General features: G+C 40.0%; 1 protein-coding gene across 12 annotated transcripts in view; it reads left to right on the plus strand.

Annotated features, from left to right (window-relative positions):
• SH3KBP1 (SH3 domain containing kinase binding protein 1) overlaps positions 1-25092 on the plus strand; it is a 360074-nt gene that overhangs the window by 203045 nt on the left and 131937 nt on the right. The window contains exon 1 of one of the 12 annotated variants that reach the window (XM_084788553.1): positions 8198-8347. The exons of 10 other annotated variants lie outside the window; for them this stretch is intronic. In XM_084788553.1, coding sequence (XP_084644679.1) covers positions 8333-8347 — 15 coding nt within the window. In that variant the 5' untranslated portion in view covers positions 8198-8332. Of the gene's footprint in view, positions 1-8197; positions 8348-8813; positions 8963-25092 lie in introns of those variants that run through there. One more of the 12 variants, XM_084788554.1, reaches the window with a different exon arrangement.

Genomic DNA, 25092 nt, shown 5'->3' on the forward strand with positions numbered 1-25092 from the left:
CTTCAAAAGTTTAGAGTCACTCAGATGATTACTCCGCACTAAACACTCAGGTAAATGGGTGGCAGATGTGATATACTTGTACGTAAGTTGCAGATCTGTGGGTGCATAACTTGGTATGGCTTTCTATACAGAACAGGCCTCGCTTTTGTTGCCAACTTATTCCATGTTTGGACTCTATAGTCATGACTAATCTTGGCTGCCTAGTCATCTTGGAGACAGTCTTTATAGCCTGGTTGGGAAAGATATCTTGAAGCATTACATTTTGACAGGTTGGTAATGTATCGTGTTTCTTGCACAAAAACCTTTGGAGAACCTCTTTTCCCATGCCTTCCTGGTTTAGTTGATTTCTATTAGTGACTTCTGACACCTCTTTCTTGAAAGGATTTAAAATTTTTTTCCTACTGTTTTTTATTTGTAGCAGTCTCTTTTTCAACTCTCATCATCTTGAAACTCATTTATAGAATTAGAGTCACTCAAATTAATGCCTTTATGATGTCAACATTGAAGCATTTGTTTGTGGCAGAGAATTAAAATGTAAATTGTATGTAAATGGAAATTACAAATCAATTATTTCAATCAGCTAAATTGCAGTTAAGAGAATTTTAATATTTTCATTCATATTTCTGGTAGTCTTTTTATCCATTCTAGTAAAAAAAAAATCTTTAACCTTTATAGTAGAACTAAACCATAGAAGTATCAGATGACAGTCTTAGCTGAATAAGGTGTTACATCCCTATATTCCCAGCACACTAGAGGCTGAGGCAGAGAACCAATTCAAGGCCAACTTGGTCTATATAGTTTCTAAGCTATCCAGTGCTACATAGCAAGATCATATCTCAAAGATACAAACAAAGTAATGATTTCGGTTGCAAATAAGAGATCTGGAGTCAAAAATATTGCTCACGGGGTTGAAGCACTTAAGTTTGATCCGCAGGACCCACAAAGTGGAAGGAAAAAACTCACTCCTGCAAGCTGTCCCTTGCTGCTATGGCACATGCTCATACATACTATTCTCTATATCTCTCTAAATCTCCAGATCGCTATCACTCTAGATTAAAACATTTGAAAATAAGAAATCTCTATGCCTGTTATTTTACTATTGCTGTAGTAAGAGACCACGAAAGAGTCTATGTAGGGCTTAAAGTTAAGGAAAATCCATGACCATCATGGTGGGGAAGACAGTGATCAGGCAGGCATGGTGCTGGAGTAGTAGCTGAGAGCTTTCATTTTGATCTGCAAGCAGGAGGCAGAGAGAGCTAACTCGATAGGGTGTGGAAGCCTCAAAGCCTATCCCCAGTGACATAATCCCTTCCAACAAGGCCACACTTCCTAATCCTCCCTAACTAGTTCCACTAACTAGGGAGCAAGTATTCAAATATATGAGCCATTAAGGGCTGTTTTCATTTCAAATCACCATAATCTCCAATCCTTTGAAAAGAAATAAGTTCTGGTGAGCCCCAGGAGCCATTATTCTTTGACTAATAAATCACAACTACATAACATTAAAAAAAATCATCTAAGACTGAGCTTATTGAATATGACTCAGTTGGATGGAAAGATAAGATTATATGACATCTTTGGGGTAATTGGAAACTCCATGGCTTTCACTGAGCAGATGATATTATGATGCTCCCTGGTTAAATGAAGCATATGAGACGTTTAGACTTCAGTTTATTTATACCCATTGTATCCATGTTTCTTTGTCTAGGAAAAGGAGGAGGAGGGTTGGTAGGAATGGGAAACAGTGTTAAAGGTTTTTTAAAGTATTATTTTAAAGTGTGTGTGTGTGTGTGTGTGTGTGTGTGTGTGTGTACATATGCAAGCAAGCCATGTGCCTCATGTGAGTGCAGTTACCCTTGGAAGTCAGGAGAGGGCATCAGATCTTCTGGAGTTGGAGTTATAAGCAGTTGTAAGCTGCCTGGTATAGGAGCTAGGCATAAAGCTCTGGTCTTCTGGAAGAGCAATAGGTGCTCTTAAGTACTGAACCATCTCTCCATCCCCAAGGGTTACTTTTGACACGTTGGATGCTTTCTGCTGTTTATGTATGCTTGGCATGCACTTTGTGAAACACTCAGCGTAGTGTATTTTCTAAGAAATATTTAACTGCAGCCAGATCATCACCAAAATTTACTTTCTCAGAAGCTCTTACACTTGTTATTTCTAAGGACTGGGGATAGAACCATTTGGGCGAGTCCTTGCATGCCCAGCATGCAGAAAACCCAGGGGTTGATCCTCAGCACTGCGTAAACCAGGTGTGCTCCTACAGGATTATAATCCAACTACTTGGAGGTGGAGGTCATAGGATTCACAGTTCAAGATCCCCCTCAGCTACATAGTGAGTTGGAAGCCAGTTCGAGGCTGTGTGAAATCCTGTCACAAAAACACCAAAACGACCAGAAAAAAAAGCTGTTTTAGGAGTACCAGTAGTTATCAAACAGTCAGGCCAGAGAGTGTAGGCTCAAATCCCAACTCTCCCTCCTTAGGAGGCAAGTTAGTCACTCAAGTGATTTATGTTCCTCATCTTTAAAATTAGAATAACAGGATGATCTGTCACTCACAACTATTGTGAGGATTAAGTAATATGTACAATGATTAGAAATGTGCTTGTCTGATAATAAGCACTTAGTTAAAGTTCTTTTTACTAGAAAGGAACAGTTATTAATACCAATACCTTTTTTAGGACCATTGTGAACATATATATATATATATATATATATAATGTTTTCATGTATATGGCAGAACTTGACATCAGGCATCTTCCTCAGTCATTCTCCATCTTAGTTTAAAGCAGAGTCTTACTGCGTAGCTGTGGCTGCTTTAGAACTATGTAGACCAGACTGACTCCCAACTCACAGAGATCTGCTTGCCTCTGTTTCCCATGTGCTTGGGGTTAAAGACATGTGCTTCCTTGCCTGGCTTCCACCTTAGGTTTTGGGACAGGATCTCTCTCTCACTGAACCTGAAGCTCATCAGATTGACTAGTCTGGCTGGCCAGTGACTTCCAAGGATCTGTCTGTCTGTACTTCCCCAGCATCAAGATTACAGGTTCCCCTGAGTCCTAGGAAATCATCATGTTTTCATGGTAAATATGTTACCAACTGAGCCATCTCTCTAGCCTGAATTTCTTTAACTTTTGATTATGGGAGAGTTGAAACTCCCAAGAAGTAGGCTCAAATTTTCAAATTTGGCTATATTTGTGTCATATTACCAAGTCTTTTTTTTTTTTTTTTTAGATTTATTTATTATGTATACAATGCTCTGCCTGCATGTACACCTGCAGGCCAGAAGAGGGCATCAGATCACATTACAGATGGTTGTGAGCCACCTTGTGGTTGCTGGGAATTGAACTCAGGACTTGTAGAAGAGCAGTCAGTGCTCTTAACCTCTGAGCCATCTCTCCGCCGTCGCCCCCCCCCCCCCAATATTACTGACTCTTAAATGTAAGCCACTAGAAAGTGAAAATCAGGACAAGCATGATGGCGTATGCCTTTAATCCCAGCACTCAGGAGGCAGAAGCAGGCAGATTGGTTGACAAAGTGAGTCTAGGACAGCCAGTGCTACAAAAGAAACCCTGTCTTGAAAAAACCAAAATAACAACAACAACAAAAAAAAAAAAAAAGAAAGAAAGAAAGAAAGAAAAGAAAGAAAAGAAAAGAAAGTGAGTGCCAGAATTTGGGACCTTGTCTGTATTAGTTTACAATTCCTTGAAAAAATTGTTAAAACTACTACGTATCATTGGTCTTCAGTAAATGTTTGTGGACTGGATAAGTGAAGACTGTGTTTTGTCTTTATCCAGTTAAAATTATAAAGGAAAACTCATTGTGTTTCTGTGTGGTCTAGCGGAAAATTGCATTTTCCATTTATTCATTAATTGCCTCACTTAATTCATCTAATGAAGCATCAGCAAATTCCTTGCGCAGATCATCAGTGGCACTCTGAGATTTCTCTGTAAATGAATGAATGGGTGACAATCCACATCAGAAGAGATTAGCTTGGTGGTATGTCTAGATCAGTGGTTCTCAACCTGTGAGTTTTGACTCCTTTTGGGTCACATATCAGATCTCCTGCATATCAGCCATTTATATTACCATTCATAGCAGTAGCAAAATTACAGTAATGAAGATTTAGTAAAAATAATTTTATGTTTGAGGCTCATGACAACATGAGGAACTGTATGAAAGGTTACAACATTAGGAAGGCTGAGAACCACTGGCCTAGATGCTGTGTTTACATATTAAATGCAAAGTTTCTTTGCTTGTTTGTTTGCCTGGATTGATTCGGAGTCAAGAAGGTCTAATCTAGTTAATTGGAAATTAACACTTCTTTCCCAAGTCATACCTTGGCTCTGTCATTATTTCTAGGCTTCTCATCTGATGCCATGGATTATCCCCAAACTTTGTATTTAAGTTTTGTTTGAGACAAGTTATCATAGACCCTAGCCTGATTTTTTAACCCACTATGTAGGTGAAGATGGTAATGAACTCTTAATCCTTGTTTCTGCCTTCCACGTTCTGGGATTGCAGGCATATACCTCCGTGCCTGCATAGATTGTCCCTTGATCTGACACACTTGTATCTATAAAAGTCCGTATAAGGCAGCAACAAGGACGAGCAGACTTGTGTCCATAGTATCAGGTGAGAAGCAAGTGGAAGGAAATTTCCTGGGATGCTGAAAAGTAAGGGAGTATCCAAAGATATTTTCAAGGAAGGTGATAACTGAGCAGAGTGTTCAAAGTACCGTTAGTATGTGTGTGGATCTGGAGAAAACATGATTGCATTGAAGGGGCAAGTGGATAGGTTGGGCCAGAGCTCAGGGACCATCATGTGGTAATGATGGTGTAGGTAGTTGGAAGAGAGTGCTGCCTCTTTCCACAAGACTTTATCAGTCTGCTTATAGGCTACACTTTCTCTAGGTGGGCTGGCACGTTGGTGGAGGAGTTCAACTGCGCAGCAGCATGCTTTGCATTTTAGAGAGATAACTAGGGAGTTGCCTGAGAATGTGGACTAGAGATTGAAGAGGAAGTAGCTGGGAGAGTTGCCAGGCCAGGGCTCTGTGGTTGATGACTAATTGGCCAGGTACCAGGAACTTCTAGTAGCTCCTGGAAAGGGGCAGATGGGCCCACCTCATGCACACTCTTTAAGCCAGGCAGCCATTGCCTCAGTTGGCAGCAGAGCTGACAGAAGAGCCAAATTTTCTTTCAAAGAAAATTGTTCTGTGTGTTTGGGGAACTAAAAAGCCAAGAGTCAGCATTCTGTTATCTTTGTTCAGAGATGAGCTAGCCACAGAGAAAAATAAATTAATTAGGAGGGCATTGTTTAAATACATTTTCATTTGTGTACACATGCACATAATTGTGTATATGTATATATAACCCTATGCATTTTGTTTATATGTTCATGGATAGTCAACAAATTTATTTCCGAATTAGTTTTTTTTTTTCTTTTGAAACAGGCTCTCATGTTACCCAGGCTAGATTCAAACTCACTATGCAGTCCAGGCTAGCCTTGAACACCTATAATCCTTCTGCCTCACTGTCCAAATGCTGAGACTGTAGGTGTGTGGTGCTGTACACACTTGTCCTAATTAGCATTTATCTATCTATCTATCTGGATTATTTGAGACTGCACGACTTTGAACTTCTTGGTCTTCTAATTAGTTTTTAAGTTAGCTCTTCATGTGGAATAATTTTAGACTTACAGACAGGTGGTACAGTAATACCAGAAGTGCTTCATACCCCATACAGAGCTTCCACTACTGTTAACAGCATAATATTCATATTGTACGTGTTGCAGTGTGTGAGGCAATGTCACTTTGTGATTATTAATTAAAGCCCAAATTTTACTCAGATACCCTAAGTTTTTATCCATTTGTCCTTTTTCTTTAATTCTAGGGTATCACTCAGGATACTGCCTTCTATTTAGTCACTCTGACTCCTTAGCTTCCTTGTGTTTTGGTGACCTCAGCACTTTTGGGTTTTATAGACTGGTCTGAAGTTGGCATTTGTCTGAAGGTTTTCCCGTGATGGAGGCTCGTTCATGTTACAGCATATACCAAATGCTATCATGTTACAGCATATACCAAATGCTATCATGTTACAGCATATACCAAATGCTATCATGTTACAGCATATACCAAATGTTATCATGTTACAGCATATACCAAATGCTATCATGTTACAGCATATACCAAATGCTATCATGTTACAGCATATACCAAATGCTATCATGTTATAGCATATACCAAATGCTATCATGTTACAGCATATACCAAATGCTATCATGTTACAGCATATACCAAATGCTATCATGTTACAGCATATACCAAATGCTATCATGTTACAGCATATACCAAATGCTATCATGTTACAGCATATACCAAATGCTATCATGTTACAGCATATACTAAATGCTATCATGTTACAGCATATGCTAAATGTTATCATGTTACAGCATATACCAAATGCTATCATGTTACAGCATATACCAAATGTTATCATGTTACAGCATATACCAAATGTTATCATGTTACAGCATGTACCAAATGCTATCATGTTACAGCATATACCAAATGTTATCATGTTACAGCATATACCAAATGTTATCATGTTACAGCATATACCAAATGTTATCATGTTACAGCATATACCAAATGTTATCATGTTATCACAATCACTTCTCATTTTCAATGTTGACTTTGGTCACCTTGACTGAGGGGAAGTTAGGCAGGTCCGGCCCCTCAGAAGTGTCATTGTCATGTTTTATTTTGTTTTACCTTTTTTCCATTCTAGGCTCTTTTGGAAGAAGTCACTCAGCATACCCTGTATTTAAGGCCTGTGGAGTTATGCTATACTTCATTGAGGGAGGAGTGTCAAAAGAAACTCATTGAAATTCCTCTGGGCAGCTTTATCTGTTTTCTCTCATCCTAATTAGGTTTCGATAAGGTGATTTCTTATCTGTGCTCTGCATTCCAAATGCTAATTCCCTAGCACTTGCATCAGACCTGTCATTTACACTTAGTGAGACCTCCCATATTTGTTTTATGTATGTCACATATACACAGATCTGTGTCATACTTACTCTTATTACCCATTTCTTGAGGACTGAGACAGCACCTTATTTAAGGCCACCCCGGGGTTGGCCACAGTGCAGGCAGTTAATAAGTATAGAATTATTTTTAAGCTAGCTTAATTAAGAGGCTTAAATATTAACCATGGTCAATAACTGAACAGGACATCAAGGTCTAAGAATACAAGAAACATGGCAAAAAGAAAATACTGTTGATTTTTGTGAGGTTGTCCTGAACTTGTAATAGTGGCTAGTATGGTACTTCCTGTGTGCTAGATGCTTCTGTAAGCATTTAGTCTTCTGATTATGATTTAGTCACCTAGACAGCCCTATAGGTGTATGCTATTATCACTACCCTTTTGTAGTTCTTGTTTCTGTGATGCATGGAATTGAACCCAGAACCTTGTACATACTGGGCAAATGTCTGTTGCTGAGCTATACCCTCTGTTCCATTAGTCCCATTTTATAGATAAGGAAATTGAGGGGAACATAATTTAATTTGTTCAAGATTATATAGCTTGGGAATGACCTAATTGCCATTTTTAATGTCATATTCTGGCTCCAGAGTTTTGAACTCTTTATCAGCGGGCTCTAAATCATTGGAATGGTAATTCATATGGTATCTCATTTAGGGGAAAACAAGATTGATGTTTAAATACTTCATTCCAGACTGCTAGGATAGCTCTGATGACAAGATGGCAGTCTTACTCTGTTTATCCTAGGGGAAGCATATTCAGAAAGTCAGTGCTCTTCTCCCTTTAGTTTTTTTTTTTATTTTAGAGTAATTTTTATATAGTATGACTAATTTTCTGTAAAAATGTTTGTACTTTTTATAACATACCATATTTTATATATCTCTGACTCCCCAGGCATGTAATCTGTTGAAAGATAGCTTTTTTATTTCCCTTTTGGCATTTTAGCACGTACACACACACACACAGAGTCACTGGGTCCCGCCAATAAATACTCTCAGTGCATTCCTTGTTCGAGTGGTCACACCTTTGGGCACTGGAGACGACCTACATTACTGCAGGGATGTAGGCGAGGGAGGAGGATTTCTGGAGAAGCCACCCAAGCCATGAATCGCCCTGGCTTCCTGAACCATAAACAAATGCAAGCTTTGTTCTCCCCATTCCTCATTTGGTCCCAAGTATGACTCAGGATTAGGCTGGGTCCTCAGGCTCCGTGCCTTTGGCTGTTTGAAGGAAGTGGAAGGATTTCAGGGTAGTTCTGGGACCTTTACAAACTGAAGAGACGAGGCTGACTGCATGATGGGAGAAGAGGTATTGCTTTACTTTTTTTCCTTTAGAGAAGAAATAGATCCTTTTAATCTGTATCTTCTCCATAGCATCCTATAGCAGGACTTGTTCTGTATTTACACCGGTGTGTTAAAGTGATGACGTTTGGGCCAGCTGGAATCCCACAGTGGAAGGGGGGTTGCTCTTGGATGTATTCAGAAAGAACCTTTTAAGCGTAAGGATGATTTTCTAAAGTCAACGTGGCACTGGAGCTATTTAGCCGTTTTTGTTTGTTTGTTTGTTTGTTTTGTTTTGTTTTGTTTTTTGACACTCCCCTAAATCCACCCCACCTCCCACAGCTTTGGTCAATTTGGCCATTAATTTCTTACAGATGTTTCCAATTTCTTAGTGCCATAGTTTTCATGTGCTCATATTGCAGAGAATTATTTAGATGGGCAGTTTGCACAAGCAGTAACTAACTGTTACACCATGTCACAGAGATGTTTAGCAATTACAGATGTTTGTGCAGTCAACAAATCCAGCTTGCTTTTCAGGTTAGTTTAGGAGAGAAGAACATCACCACAGAGCAAGGCAGCTGTGGGGCATTTCAGCCCCAGGGGGTCACAGACATTTGGCGGTTTCCTTGTGAATGGAGAAACTGTAAGTAGTGATTTCTGGGGGCCCATTGTGCTGCTGCTTTTGGAGTTTAAGAGCCCTGCTTACTTTTGTGGGGCTGAGCACTTATATGTGTGTACTCATATATAGAGTCAGCATGGGTCACCCGCTTTTCTACAAGTTAGCTGGTAGAAGGTAGTCATGTTTCTCTGAGTCTTTCATTGTTTGTCTACCTAAAAGCAGAAGTCTGGTAGTTTCCAGACACAAAATAAAATTCCCACACAAACCACAGGATAAGTAAAGGCTGAATGATTGTTGCGTGTCTTCCTTATCCCTGTGCCTCACTGAAAAAAAAAAAAAGAAAAAGAAATTAGGGAAGAGATGAGGTCTGTGAAATGTCCCTTTGTATCTTTTTTTTTTCTGTTTGCTTTAACTTAAAATTTTTTGAAACTTTTTTTCAAAGGGAAAATAATGTGGCAAGAATGAAGCTGGTTATTTCAGCACATTATTTAAGAGTAAGGGGATTTCTTGAAAGTTTTTTTTTTTTTAACAGCATCTATTGTTTGCTTAAGAAGGAACTTCAGGTATTGACTAGAATAAAGTTAATTTGCAGTATCTTGGGAGGATCCCCCTAGGGATAGAGGTCTGAAATTTTCTGGTCTTCTAGATATAATCTTTTTAAGTTTATTTATTGTTAATATGTTTTTAGATCAGGATACTAAGTGATGGGTTTCCTCGTATATTTTTTCTAAGCTCATTTATTGTTAATTTGTTTTTAGATCAGGATACTAAGTGATGGGTTTCCTCTTGGCAGCTTCACACATTTGTGTCATTATGCTTTTTTCTCATTGGTTCCTCTTCCCCATTGGCCTCTGCTGTCCTCGTCCTTCTGTTCCTTCTGTCTTGTAATAGAGAACCCAGAGTTAATTGTTTAACTTCAGACCCAGGAAATGGTGAGGGCCTGGTCTACTGTAAGGTATGGGCAGGGAAGACTGAACCCCTGAAGCTCTTCAGGAGCCTATCTGGCCCTCAGGCAAGATCCTGGAGATGGGACAGGCAGGGTGGCCTTGTTTCCTGGGCTATAAGCTATCTCGATGAAGGAGAGTGCTTCCTGAATCCATTGTCGGTCAAAAACTGAATAGCTTTGTTGCTTCTTGGTGCCAAGAATTCTTTTGGGGGTGGAGTTTAAGACAGGGTTTCTCTGTGTAGCCTTGGCTGTCCTGGACCCCCTTTGTAGACCAGGCTGCCCTTGAACTCACAGCGATCCACCTGCCTCTGCCTCGAGAGTGCTGGGATTAAAGGTGTGCACCACCACGCCCAGCGGTGCCAAGAATTCTTTGTAGCAATAACAATAGTAAAAACAGTAACTCCAGCCAGGAAGGTGGCACACGCCTTTAATCCCAGCATTCGGGAGGCAGAGGCAGGCAGATCTCTGTGAGTTCGAGGACAGCCTGGTCTACAAAGTGGGTCCAGGACAGCCAAAGCTGTTACACAGAGAAACCCTGTCTTAAAAAACCAAAACCCAGCAACTCATAGTTGAAGTATATGAAAAAAAAACTACTTTTAGTCTCATATTTGGGAAATTATAATTAACATTTTATGTGTATTCTCAGATGTTTTTTGAGTCTGAATGTGCTTGTGGGGCACACCTTTCACTATTCCTACAATAACAGGGGCATAGTACACACTTCCTGTTTTGAAAACTTAAGTTTTTGTTTTTGTTTTTCTTTGTGTTGTTTTTTTGAGACAGAGTTTCACTCTGAAGCCCTGCCTATCCCGGAGCTCACTTTGTAAACCAGGCTACCCTTGAATTCACAGAGATCACACTATCTCTGACTCCTGAGTGCACCGCCTAGCTGTTTTGAAAACTTAATGTGTTATGGCCTACCTTTTCCTTTTAGATTACTATACAGTATTTTTAAGTTCTCTTGCCACCAGAGGAATACAGTACCATTTATTGAACTAAATTCTACTTGATAACTGCTTAGATTGCTTCTATCCTTAATATTTTTTCACACTCTTAATCCTTCACACTAAGTTTAACTTCCTAGTAGAAGTGACCCTGAAAAGCTTTTGACAACTGAGTGTGGTAGCAGACACCTGTAATCCCAGCGTTGTGCAGGCTAAGGCAGGCAAGATCTCTGTAAATTCAAGGCAAGTCTGGTCTATGTAGTGAGTTCCAGACCAGCCTGCAGAGATAAACTCTGCCTCAAACACAGAGCAAACAAAACCAGGAAACCAGACAACTCCAGAGGGTTCTACAAACTGGCTGTGGCACTTACTCCATTTATAGCATCATGCAGCTGTTATCACTTTTAATCTCCAGACCATTTGCATTACGTAAAACTCAACCCTTTAAAGACCCTCCCCTAAACTGCTAGCAAACTCCAATGCACGTTCTGTCTCTGTGAATTTATTTGCTGGATCACATGATGATTCTAATTTTAAGATTTTGATGACCCTTCATTCTGTTTTCCACAGCGGTGGTACCACATTTCATTCTCTTGAGCAATCTACGCAGTTTTCTAGATTTTCTGCATCCGTACTTGTCCATACTATATTCTGCTTTTGGTTTGGTTTTGATAACAGCTATTTCTAGTAAATGTCAGGTGTTTAAAACACTTATCTGTTTGCTATCATGAAAGAAGAAAGACACCATACTCTTTTCACCTGATAACAGAAGTTAAAGAGTTGGGGGAAAGGTCTTCTGCCTCCAAGTCACCATGAAGCAGCTGAACATTTGCACAATTGCAAAAGATTGCAAATTGCTGGAAGAAAGAACCAGATCTCCTTTTTTGTTTCTTCAGGTGGTGATATCCAAGTATTTGGTTGAATTCCTGCTTCTCATGTAGTTTAGCCCTCTTATTTGGAAGGTTAAATTTTCTCCCATGTGCTTTTGTTAATTCTAAGTGCTTTCCTCTTAGTGGGAAAAGTTAACTATGTGGTTGATTTTTCTCTTGTCTTCTACTACAGAATTGCTCAGGAGTAAGAAATACTAGTCCTTCTTTTTGTAAATATTTTTATTATTTATACATGCTGATTGATACTCTTCAATCAGGTGTACAAAATGATGGGTAAATATTCTGTACTGTTTAGTTCTTTCCTGGTGTTTGCTTTTGGTTCTTGATCTCCAAGGTCATGCATACATCTGTCTGGCCATCGAATTGGTCATGCTTTTGTACTTAACCTGATATTTTTTATATTCTCAGTTGTAAAGTAAAATTCTGACCAACTGGGGTTCAGTAGATGAAATAAATTCAGTGCTATAAAAGAAAAACCCAGCAACACGAAAACAAACTATTTTGCTGGCTTCAGCTGAATTATGTTGCCTTTTCTTACATTTAACAAATTTAAATTGCTGAGTTCAGTCTGTCAGTAACATGTCCTATATATCCTTGTGGCATTGGAGTCCATTTAATTGGTGCAAAATTCATCCTTAGCTCAGGCTTTCCATATGGAAAGGCAGATCCCCAAATAAACGTGTGCTTGAGCTACGAGTGGCACTAAAAGCAAAGTAAGCCCTTCCTACACTTCTAATAGACACTTTACATTCAACTTAAAAAGTAACAATTTATCATCGAAGCATGTATCAAAATTTCTGTACAGGGCTCCCTTTCATCAAAAGGTCATCCTTAAACCTATTTCATAAGGCCTATGATTCTGAAATGTTGCCTTACACTTATCCTTGTACTTGTAGGAATCCAACAGGCAGGGATCAGGAGTGTAAGAGCAGAAAAATGAGGTCTGTATTACTTACAAGTTGTGTTTTGGTTTGTTCATTTGAGACGAGAAGCTTCGAAGTGGTTAGGATGGATTTACTGCTTCGTTTTCTTATTCTTTGACTAGCTAAGCATTTTCATTCACCAGTGGTTTTTAATATGTTTTGCTCCATTTGTTTTGGTAGCATCTGTTCAGTCTGTATTTTTTATTTTGCCTTCTTAGTAAGGACTATTTTCACTTTCCACCAGGAAACAAGTTCTCCTGGGTACCTTTCCTAGGCTATGAGTAGAGAGAGGCTGATAATAAGTGAAGTGATGCTGCTGAAGGTGACATGGTTTTAGGTCCTGGAGTAGTTCATAAAACTTAGCACTGTCTAGTTCTTGCCACATAGAACTTGCATGTCTGGTTTTATAATGAGTTTATTTTGCTTCTAACCCTATTAACCCATTGACATTTAAGCATCATTAGAAGCACAGAAAGAAGAGTTCAAACAACCACAGAATTTTGTGACCTTCGGTCATAATTTGTTATGCCAGAGAGGAGAAAAGTAGTCTGGATAGAGGTGAAATGAGGTTTTAAGAAAGTTAATAAGAGGCTGAGAGAGGCATCTAGGTCATGGAGGGATCACTAAGTTTCAAAGTATTGTAGTAAAAAAAAAAAAATGGCTTCATGGGGCTGTAAAGCCAGGCGTAAGAATTTTATCTGCCCCAACTCTATCAAGTCTTATGGTAGCTGATCTTGCTATGGAATTGAGTTGACTATAGAGAAGCCAGAGATATCCTGAGGAGCTATGAGACAAGGCAGCAATTGAAAATTAGTTTTTTTCAAAGATTATTTTAGGTTTAGATATTTTATTTTATGCCGCGTGAATGTTTTACCTATATGTATGTATTCGTATCATCTTTGTGCCTCTCGCCCACAGAAGTAACTGTGAACCTGGGTCCAATGTTAGAGCAACAAGTGCTCTTAACTACTGAGCCATCTCTCTAGGCCCCATCCCATGAAGCTAGTTTCAATAAAAAACCAGAGGACAAAACTTAACCATCGCAATAAAAAGAGTTGGCTAAGCAATGTCTATGAGGAAATTAGATTTCACAGCATTTGAGACTGTTCTCTCTGATTCCACTAATGGCAGAAAAGAGGAATCCCATAACTTGAATCATAACGGTCAGGTTGGGAATAAGGGAGAAGTAGCTGATGATGAGAGATGATGGGACTCACTTTGTTTTGCTATGGGGGTAAGGATGTAGAAATCGTTTTGCTGAAAATCCCTGTAAATTTGGGAGCACTACCAATCTAAAACACATCTGCCAGAATCATATTAAGTATAATGTAATAACCCAGAAGGAACGAATGGATTGTTCATTTGAAAAGTACCATTCCTGGTCTTTGTCCTCTTTTGTCATGGTCTTTTTCCATGAATCTGCATTGTGTTTTCCCTGTGCAGAGCCTATAGCAAGTCTTTGTGTAAGGCACAAAGAGGAATTGCTGCTCTGGGAGCACACAAGCAAACATTGAAGCAAGCAGTCTCCATTGTGACAGAAAAGGACACGGACTCAGTGAAGAGCAGAAAAGACTTCAATAGGCATATTTTACTAGATACATTGTCTTGTCTATTTATCCTTTGTAAATGTTCCTTAGAAAAATAACAGAAGCAAGTGACTTGGCACATGCCAGTGATCCCAGCACTCACCAGGTAGAGCTCAAGGTTATCCTCTACCACAAGGCTAGTTTAAGACTAGTCTGGGCTACATGAGATCCTGTCTCAAAAGAAAAAAACAAAAAAACAAAACAGTGGTGCATATTTTTAATTCCAGTATTCATAAGGCATCGACAGTGAGCTCTGTGAATTTGAGGCCATCCCCAGTTTTCATAGTGAGTTCCATGCTAGCTGGGTACATAATGAAACCAAATTAAAAAATAACATAGCCATCTGAGAAAAGCACATATGTAAAATTAGTGATTTTGTGTTTTCGGCATCTATGTATTGTGTGGTTTGATGGTTTTTAAATATGTTATAGGTAAAGGAGAGAGAGGGAAGTATTTTAGCACAGATAAATTAAAGCTTGCAAAATGGGTGATAAAATATTTACCATTGGCTCATGTGGTACGGATCTAATTTGATTAAAACTTGGGCATCTTACAATTTACAACCTTAAGAGAACTGTCTTCTTTCCCCTCATATTTGCTGTTAAACTGATGTTAAATGAATGAATTGTGAATGAATGTGAAAACCAGCCAAGTACAAGCCATGTAAAACTTCTGCTTTACAAGACCAGAAACTACCAAAAAAGGTATTAAAGTACACTTATGGGACTTGGAAGATTGTTCAGTGGGTAAGAGTACTTGCTGTGGAGTCAAGAGGAGCTGAGTTCAAATTCCCAGCACCCATGTAAAAGCTTGGCATGGCTGCACGTGTCTGTAACTCTAGCTTTAGTGGGAGAAGACAGGCAGGTCCTGGGCGCTCTCTATCTAGCCAGCCTAGCCAAAAGAGTAAGCTTAGGGTACAGTGAAAGACCTTGGTTTTGTGTTTGTTTGTTTGTTTGTTTTTTATTTGTTTTAATGTAGCCAGGCAGTGGTGGTACACACTTTTAATTCCAGTACTCAGGAGGTAGAGGCAGGCAGACATCTGAGTTTGAGACCAACCTGGTCTACAGAGTGATTTCAAGACCAGCCATGACTACACAGAGAGACCTGTCTATAGGGGACAAAAAGCACCAGAGCAATACTGTTACCTTCTCCTCCTCCTCTGGCCTCTGGTTTCAACTGTATGTATATATATATTATACAAGCACACAACTAAAATGTTTAAAAAATAAACACACAGTTGCTATATGTATTTTAAATGTGCATTTATTAGGGTCTGGGGAACTAGCTAAGTTGGTAGAGTGCTTGCCACATGAGTATGAGGACCTCAGCATGAGAGCGAGGTGGGGGAGGGGAGGGGAGGGGAGGGGAAGAAAGCTTGCTATAACAAAAGAGAAGTAGAAACAGGAGGATATTTGAAGCTTGCTGGTAAGCTAGTATTGCCTAATATATACACTCCAGATTCAAGGGGAGACCCTGCCTCATAAGCAAACAAACAAACAAATAAGGAAAGCTCTGCTTGCCACACACACTTGCATACATGTGTACATATACCCCAAGACATTCATTCAAACACACAGACACAACCATGTATATACACCACATGTGCATGTGTACACGTGTTTTTTAAGAAGATAAAAGGTATTCAATATTCTCGTTTCTGCCACAGACAGAATTCTGCCTAAAAATAGGCAAGTTTAGATGCAAGCAGGGTCTGCCAAGATAGGGTAAGCAAGTCCTCAATAGTTCCTGCCTCACAAATTTAGATATATTGGGCCAGAAGGCTGAAGATGATGCTCCAACATTATAGAGAGTGCTAGGTGACTGTTCAGGCAGTAAACTGTCTCACTCATTTTATCATTTTGGAAGCTGCTAACCTGCACATCTGGTTCACTCAGGTATTTAAGTTTTATTCCTTCTCAAATCTCTGATGGGGTTGAAGACCAGATAGTTTAGTTTTTCAATTAAGCTTAGTAGGTTAGGGGTTAAGATGTTTTTAGATCAAAATAGATGTTTTAACTTAATACAGATGAGACATGATAGATATTGATCTTCATTCAAAAATTTAGACTCAACAAGATAGGAAAGATATTTACTTCAAGTTTGCCAAATACAAATAGCCAAATCACCATGAATGTAACATTTATACAATTACTCATTTTCCTGCTGTATGTAGTTTATTTTACCCATGTGTAATAATATAAATGTATATGTTAAAAAAGAAACATAATAATAAAAAATTATCCAGTCTGGGGCTGGAGAGATGGCTCAATGGTTAAGAGCGCCGCCTGCTCTTCCAGATGTCCTGAGTTCAATTTCCAGTAACCACGTGGTGGCTCACAACCATCTATAATGTAATCTGATACCCTCTTCTGCAGATAAAGCACTCATATGCAATAAATAAAATAAATAAATCTTTTTTCTAAAAAAGTATTCAATCTGTCCTCATCCTTAGCTAGAATTCTATTTTAGTGTAAATCAGTCTTGCTTTTTAAAAGAAAGCAAAATCAAGATAATGTTAATAGGAAATGTTCCCTAAAGAAATGAAAATGTTTATGAAATCTACATAATGTAAAAATTAGGGCATTCCTCAGTAAATAGGTACTTCTAACAGTAGTAGGTAGTCCTGTATTTGATCACGATTGTTAAAACTTGAAGCCACACTTCTTTAAAGACCAAGAGTGAAGAACCTGTAAGCAGTATCCTTTTTTAAAAATGATTTAAAATTTTATTTTTTCTTTATGTGTATTAATGTCAGTATGCACCTCATGTGTGCCTGCTGCCAGTGGAGGTCAGAGCAGGGCTCTGGAACCCCTGAAAGTGGAGTTACAGATGATTGTTAGCTACCATGTGGGTGCTAGGAATCGAACCCAGGTCCTCTGCAAGTATCCTTAACCACTGAGCCGTCTCTGAATCCCCTGTAAGCATGGCCTTTGATTATACATGAAGTCTGTTTCAGAAATACAAATAAGGAATTCATGAGTTTAATTAGAAGAATAGGAAATATGTTCTTGGCATTGAAAACATGTGATAAAATGTCCCAATACTTTATTTGGAACAGCATTAATTAGAAATGACTTTACATTATGTACTTAGTCACTGAAAATATGAGCCAATGAATAACTATAAGTGAAGAGAGATGACAAATGACAGAGTGTGTTCTATATGGGTGGTGTCTGGAAAATTACCATCATGATTCATTTTACATCTGATATTCTTAACATCCTTACTAATGACTTGGAAATAAAGTGACACACAAATGCAAGCTTCATGTGACTGCCAGCTAGGAGCTATTGCGACTCAAATCAGACCTTCAGGAGAGACAGCAGTAATGTGAGGAGGTAGATTTTAATTTTTAGCCATTTTAACACACCTTATTTTACCTCTTAAAACTTCATTTTTCTTATTATAAAATAATTTTTGAAATACTAGAAAGTAAGAAGGAAATAAAAAGCACTGATAATTTAACTTCCCTGGGGCAACCACTGTTATTGTTTTTAAATATAGCTTTCACTTGTTTGGCCGTACATTTTTAACTGGTTGAGATCATACCACATGCAGAATATCTTCCACACACGTGATTTTTAAAAAATCTTTTTTGTTTAGCATTATATAAAATTTCACATATTATTACAGACTTCTATAAACATCCCTTTAACTGCTGGAGGGCTCAATCTTTTTCCTTTTTTGTGGTGGTGCTGGGGATTGAAAGACGAACTCAGGACCTCATACATGCTAAACAGAGGCCATACTATCAAGCCATACCATCAACCTCAAGCCTCTGCTTGAAGACTTTTTAAAAATTACATTCATTTATTTGTTTTCTTTCACATTCATATCCTTTCTCCTCCCCCCACCCCTGGTGTGTGTGTGTGTGTGTGTGTGTGTGCGCGCGCGCGCGCGCTCGTGCGTGTGTATATGTGTGTACATGCAGATTTGCTGGAGTACGTTTTCTCCTTCCACTATGTGGGTCTTAGAATTGGAACTAAGTCATCAGGCTTGGCAGCAGACAGCTTTGCCACTGAGCCATTTCACCAGCCTCCTTGCTAATCTTGAAAGAAGCCTTTCAGCACTTTGCCACTTTCAGGTAGAGGATTATGAATTCAAATTTTCATATTAAGTAACTGTTAGTAATTTCCAAGTGGCTTTTAAAATCTATACCATTTGAGTGTGTGGTCTCATTTGGCCCATTACCTTGGGAGGAGTATCTGTTTGGCCCTAACTTAGAATTTCTTCATCCAGTTACTGAATGGATGCCAAACTTTGTAAAAAGATGGTTTAGGATAGTTTTCTATGGTGCTGTGTTTGCTCCTGAGTACCAAAATTCTCAGTAAAAGGCTTTCTGTTCTCAGACAACAGGCTGTTTTCCCCCAGACACACGCCTTGTTGTTTTTCCATCTTCAACAGTAGATAACAGTTTGGATGCAGCCAAAAGCAGCTGGCGTGGGCACGCACTTGAGGGTCCTCTGGGATGTTGTTCTGACCATTCACTGTAGGTGCCACCTTTATTGACTGGAAATGTCTGTCGGTTGTGAGCTTTGGCTCACCTCACTTCCCCTCTCTCCCACCAGTCTCCTCCCAGCAGCAGCTCTGTGGCAATGGATGCTACTTTTCTTTTCTTTTCTTTCTTTTTTTTTTTTTATGAAAAATATTTTTTTTACTTATTTTTTTTATTAATTTATTCTTGTTACATCTCAATGGTTATCCCCTCCCTTGTATCCTCCCGTTCTTCCCTCCCTCCCATTTTCCCCTTACTCCTCTCCCCTATGACTGTTCCTGAGGGGGATTACCTCCCCCTCTATATGATCATAGGGTATCAAGTCTCCTCTTGGTAACCTGCTGTCCTTTCTCTGAGTGCCATCAGGTCTCCCCCACCAGGGGACATGGTCAAAGATGAGACACCAGAGTATGTGAGAAAGTAATATCCCACTCTCCACTCTACTGTGGAGAGTGTTCCGTCCATTGGCTAGCCGGTTGTGGTGGCGCACACCGGTAGGATTTGCTGAAGGAGGCAGAGGCAGGAGGATCACGAGTTCGAGGCCAGCCTGGATGCTACTTTTCATCCCTTCCTAGTTTCCAGACTTCTCAGATTTCTCTAGGTATGTCTCTGCTCTGTGACTTTCTTGTAAGAGCTGTTCTCCAGTCCCCAAGCAAAGGAATAGGTGGCTAATGGGCTGCCAGCCTACTATTGGGGGAAAAAAACTGTTTAATAGCTAATTCTTTTGAAGTAGAATTCACATAAAGGCATTGTGGTGGTTGAAGTTTCCCTTTTTATGTACGTGTATATGGTGTGCGTGTGTAGGAATATATGTATGCCTTTTGTATGAACTTATTTGTACACACGTGTGAGTGTGCATGTGGAAGCTGGAAGCTGATGTTTGGAATCATTCTCTATTGATCCTTCCTTCACCTGCTTCATTGAGGCAAGGTCTCTCAAACAAACTAGCTCACTAATAGGTTTAGTTTTGCTAGGAGGCTTGCGCTTGGGAATCCCTGTTATGCCCCTTCTGAGACTGGCATTATAGACAGCCACCAGCTTGCCAGATATTTAATATGGGTGCCTGAGATCTGAACTCAAGTCATCGAACTTGTGCAGCAAGCCATTTAACCACTGAGCAGTCTCTAGAGCCAGATTACGTTTTTAATTCAGTAAAATCTAACAATAAGCACTTCATATGCATGGCATTCTATCCTTCTTTTAAAAATCTATAACATCTTTATCATTATCTTCATTTAGAAGAGGAAACTGTCATATGGAGAAGTGAAGTAATTTACCCAAGACCATTTCTTCTCTGTACAAACTTACTACTAGATGCCAAACGAAGGGATTGGGTTATTTGTATCATTGTGATGTTCCTAGCACCACCATAAGGCTGTTTCACCGAAGTATTTAGCTTACCCAATGAGTAAGGCCCTTGGAAAGATTTAAAGGTTCCAGAGCAGTCCTCCCCCGCCCTCACATCTTTATCCTAGTTAATGAAACTCAGAAAGAAGTAGCCAGAAACCCAAATGTCAAGGACAATGAGAGCTCCTCTTACATGGGTGGTCACTTCTGTCTTTGTCACCTAAGACTTTTTTTTTGTGGGAAGCAGAGAATGTGGGTTTAGTTTGCCCCTATTGAGTATGGCCTACTCACTTATGACTGGAATGCCCCCGTTTTTAAGTTAATTTGACCTCTCTTTGGAGAATCCTCATTCTTTTCTTGACTGGAGTAGGTTTATTTTGGCATTTATTTTATATTTTATTTGTATTTTATAATGTGTCTAAGAGTTTTGCCTTCATGTATGTATATGTACCATGTGTGTGCCTGGTCCCTGCACAGACCAGAAGACATTGGATCCTCTGGAACCATGTCTGTGCTGGGAATCAAACATGGATCCTTTGGAAGAACAGCCTCTGTTCTTTGCTGCTGAACCATCTCTCCAGTCCATTCTTATTTTTGAATGACTTACTTTATTATGTTTAATTGTGTGTGTGTGTGTGTGTGTGTGTGTGTGTGTGTGTGTGTATGTGTGTGTATGTGCTGCTGTGTGTGTGCATGTGAGTACTAGTGCCCATGAAAGCCAGAGGCATTGGATACTCTTAGAGCTGTAGTCATAGGTGGCTGTGATTTGCCAGACAAGAGAGCTAGGAATCAAACTCAGGTCCTCTACAGGAACAGTGTACATTCTTAACTAATGATCCTTCTCTCTACCCCACTGTTTCTTTTAACTCTGTGTAGTTCTGGCTAGCCTCAAATTTATGGTCTTCCTCTATCAATCTTCCAAATGTTAGAACTGCAGGTGTGTTCCCAATATGCCCTACTGGAATTTCTATTTTGTTCCTGTCGTCCCTCTCCTCCCAGACCCACTCTTCCTCCCTCTTCCCCTTATCCCCTCTTCTCTACTCCTCAGAAAAGGGGAGCCCCCCCTACCAACCCTTCCCAGCACATCAAGCCATATCAGACTAAAAGCATTCTCTTCCCCTGTGACCCTGGCAAGGCAGTCCCACCAAAATGGGAAGTGATCAAAAAGCAGACAATTGAGTCCATGTCTGAGACAGTACCCACTCCCCTTACTAGGAGACCTACATGAAAACAAAGCTGCAAGTGTAGAGGACCTAGGTCCAGTCCATGCATGGTCCTTCACTCTCTGCAAGCCCCTCCTAGGCTCTAGTTAGTTGGCTCTCTTGTTCTTGTGGCGTTCCTGTCCCCTACAGGTCCTTCTCTCCTTCCTCCTACTTTTCCACAAGACTCCCTATGCTTAGCCCAGTGTTTGGCTGAGTCTCAACATCTGTTTCAATCTGCTGCTGAGTGTAGCTTCTAAGAAGACAGTTATGCTAGGCTCCTATCTGCAAGCACAGCAGAGCGGGATTTCTATTCTTAAAATATTTTGGAATCACTTTTCTAACTATACTGCTATGTGTACAGAAAACATATCAGATGTGTACCTGACCTCTAGAAAACTCCTGGTTTTGATCCATATGTGATCTGAACTCATTTTTCACAATAAAAATAGAGAAGGGGAAGCCCCCAGTGGTTACCAACCCACTCTAGCACCTCAAGTCGCAGCAGGACTAAGTACATCCTCTCCCACTGAGGCCAGGCCAGGCAGCCCAGCTAGAGGTAAGGGATCCAAAGGCAGGTAACAGAGTTAGAGAAAGAATCTACTCCCATTGTTAGGGAGCCCACATGTGTAGAGGGTCTAGCCTTTCTAAGTCTTTTAACTCTGAAGTAGTTGTGTCAATGGATGCATAATCCACAGATACGGAGGAATTTATGCCCCACCCACTTGACTTTCTATGTTTCAATGACTGGCTTCATCTGCCTAGTACAATATCCACCAGGATCATTCATGTTATGGTGCCAGGATTTCCCTCTGGAAACCAGAGAAAGGTTTCTCTGAATATTCATTCTGGGGAAACAATTTGGAGTCAAACTCGATTAAACAATTTACTGTAAAATTTTCAGATGAAAAAGATGTGCTTTGTAGGTATCAAGAGCTTCTTGTATACCTATATGATTTTTTTAATATTTTTGTTTTAAAAAGGGAGATTGACTAGTGTTTTCACCAGAGGCAGAATGCTCAAAGCTTTTACAGATTTATTCTTTTGCCACCAAGTTTCTGCACCTGCAGCAGAGCACAGAGAAACACATCTTCCCATTGGGTCCCTTCCCATTGGGTCCTTGAGCCCTGGGACTTGTCTCTGTGACTAACTCTTCAGAGTGTAAACTTACTGTTGTCCTTTTGCACATGGTTGTCACTCACTATGTGGTGTGCACACATGTAGACTCGAAAGCATTAAAAATCAGAAATGTTTCTGTGTATTCAAGCCAGCGCTCAGCCCCTGAGTTCTGCCTAAAGTGGCTGTGAGCTGTGACTAGGCAAGCAAAGTTTCACCGCCTCAACTAGAGGGTAATGTCAGCTTCCCCACTGCAGCTTTAGTTTAGCCTTTTGTTTCTTTTTCTCTCTTCATCAGCTTTAACATCTCAAATTGGATCATCACCAATCTTTACTTTTCCTAGTGACCAGATGTCTTGGTCTAGTTGATATGTTATCAACTACTGTAACAGTGACTTTAACTTACCTTGCTGGCTTGTGGGCCTCAAGCTATTCTCTCTCTCTCTCTCTCTCTCTCTCTCTCTCTCTCTCTCTCTCTCTCTCTCTCTCTCTCTCTCACACACACACACACACACACACACACACATGCAACCACACACACACAATATCTCTCTCTCTCTCTCTCTCTCTCTCTCTCTCTCTCTCTCTCTCTCTCTCTCTCTCTCTCTCACACACACACACACACACACACACACACGCAAACACACAATCTCTCTCCCTTCTCTCTCTCTCTCTCTCTCTCTCTCTCTCTCTCTCTCTCTCTCTCTCTCTCTCTCTCTCTTCCTCCACCCACATCACACTGTGAACATCTGCTCATGACTCAAGTGATTTTCCTGCCTCAATCTCTTGAGTACACTCACTACACCCAGCTCCTGCATCCATTTTAGCCTTACTGCCTTGCTTTTATTCAACCAAAACACCCTTTTTACTACATTCTTAGGCCAACTCCTACCCATCTTTCTGAATTTAGCACAAACCTCCTTGCTGCCATCTTTGGAGCTTATTTCCTCATGTAGATTGTCTAACAGCTATTTTTTCCTCTCTCTGTACATGTATTCATTGTACTGTTTATCCCTTCGCACTATGTGATGTGTATCTAATGAGTCTGACCCTACTGCTAATCTTAAAATCATGGATGGTCCAGGACTCCGAACCTTTCATGTTTATGATGCAGTAGCCAGAATAGAATGCACTGCTAAGGAAAGTGTTTATTTTCATGTTAGAAAAGAAAGCCAAATAAAAAGATGACTTTGTTCTCAAGTATGTCTTACATATAAAAATATTATGAGTAAGTATGGGATTTATGCCCATAGAAAACATAGGTTAAAGGTGATACATTACCTATTGGGCTCTATTTGAATCTTACAGATAAGATGTGCTCAGGGAGGTGATGCCATCTCCAGGTTGGTGAGGGGGATAGCTTGGACTATGCTGTGATTATGTAAAGAAACATGCAGAACTAGAGTAAATCTTTGTGTGTGGAGTAATTAATTAAGTAATTGCTTTACAGCCTCCTCCCAGCCTCCTCCCTTCTCTCCTCCAAGTCCAACCCTTATGCCTCTCCCATTCCTCTCTCTCCTTCTCAGAGAAGGGGAGGCCCCCAGTGGGTACCAACCCACCCTAGCACCTCAAGTTGCAACAGGACTAAGTGCATCCTTTCCCACTGAGGCCAGGCCAGGCAGCCCAGCTAAGGGTAAGAGATCCAAAGGCAGGCAACAGAGTTAGAGAAAGAATCTATTCCCATTATTAGGGGGCCCACATGAATACCAAGCTGCACATCTGCTACATATGTGTAGGGGGTCTAGGTTCAGACCATGCCTGCTCTTCAGTTGGTGGTTCACTCTCTGTGAGCCCCCATGGTCCCAGATTAGTTTACTCTGTAGGTCTTCTTGTCGTGTTCTTGACCCATCTGGCTCCCTCAATCCTTCCTCCCACTCTTCCACGAAACTTCCCAAGCTCGGCCTATTGTTTGGCTGTGGGTCTCTGCATCTGTTTCCATCAGTTGCTGGATAAAGCCTCTCAGAAGACAGCTATCCCAGGCTCCTGTCTGCAAGCATAGCTGAGACTCCTAGCAATGGGAAATATGGAGCATGAAGTTACTACTTCATGTAGCCAGGTGGTACTTCCAGTGGAGGGAGAAAGAAACCAACCCACTTATAAAACCTTTGACCCAAAATTTGTCCTGCCTACAAGAAGTGTAGTGATAAAGATGAAGCAAAGATTGAGGGAATGACAAGCCGATGACTAGCCCAACTTGAGACCCACCCCATGGGAGAAAGCCAACCCTTGAAACTTTGCTATGGTTGTCAAATTAATATAATATAACTGCCTCATGGAAACATTAGGGCTTGGTCCCTGTTGTTTGATATTTAGACATGACAAAACAAACATATATTATTCATAGCTGTCATCCCATCCTTTTCTTTCCCTTACCTATCCAGTCTCTTCCTAAAGTCTCCAAATTGTGTAAAATGAAGGCATTGTTAAAAGATAGGGAGCCGTTCCTCTGGGAGAAGGAGTGTTTATAATTTTTCTTTATCTGTTATATCAGCAAACATAGTCTCCCAAAGTTTAATGGCAGGTTGTATTTTGTAAAAGTGGTATTTGGATGGACATTCACTTTGACTTGCTCATCTTCTGTGAATAAAATGATTCTTTAACAAGCTGGCATGCAGAATCCTCTCCTGGGGACATTAGGGGTAAAATACAAACAGTATTTTAATATATTGTTGGGTATATGGAGAGCTGACATCTATGATTTTACTATTA

The sequence above is a fragment of the Acomys minous genome, assembly GCF_964271855.1.
Source record: "Acomys minous genome assembly, chromosome: 7".
Taxonomy (NCBI): domain Eukaryota; kingdom Metazoa; phylum Chordata; class Mammalia; order Rodentia; family Muridae; genus Acomys; species Acomys minous.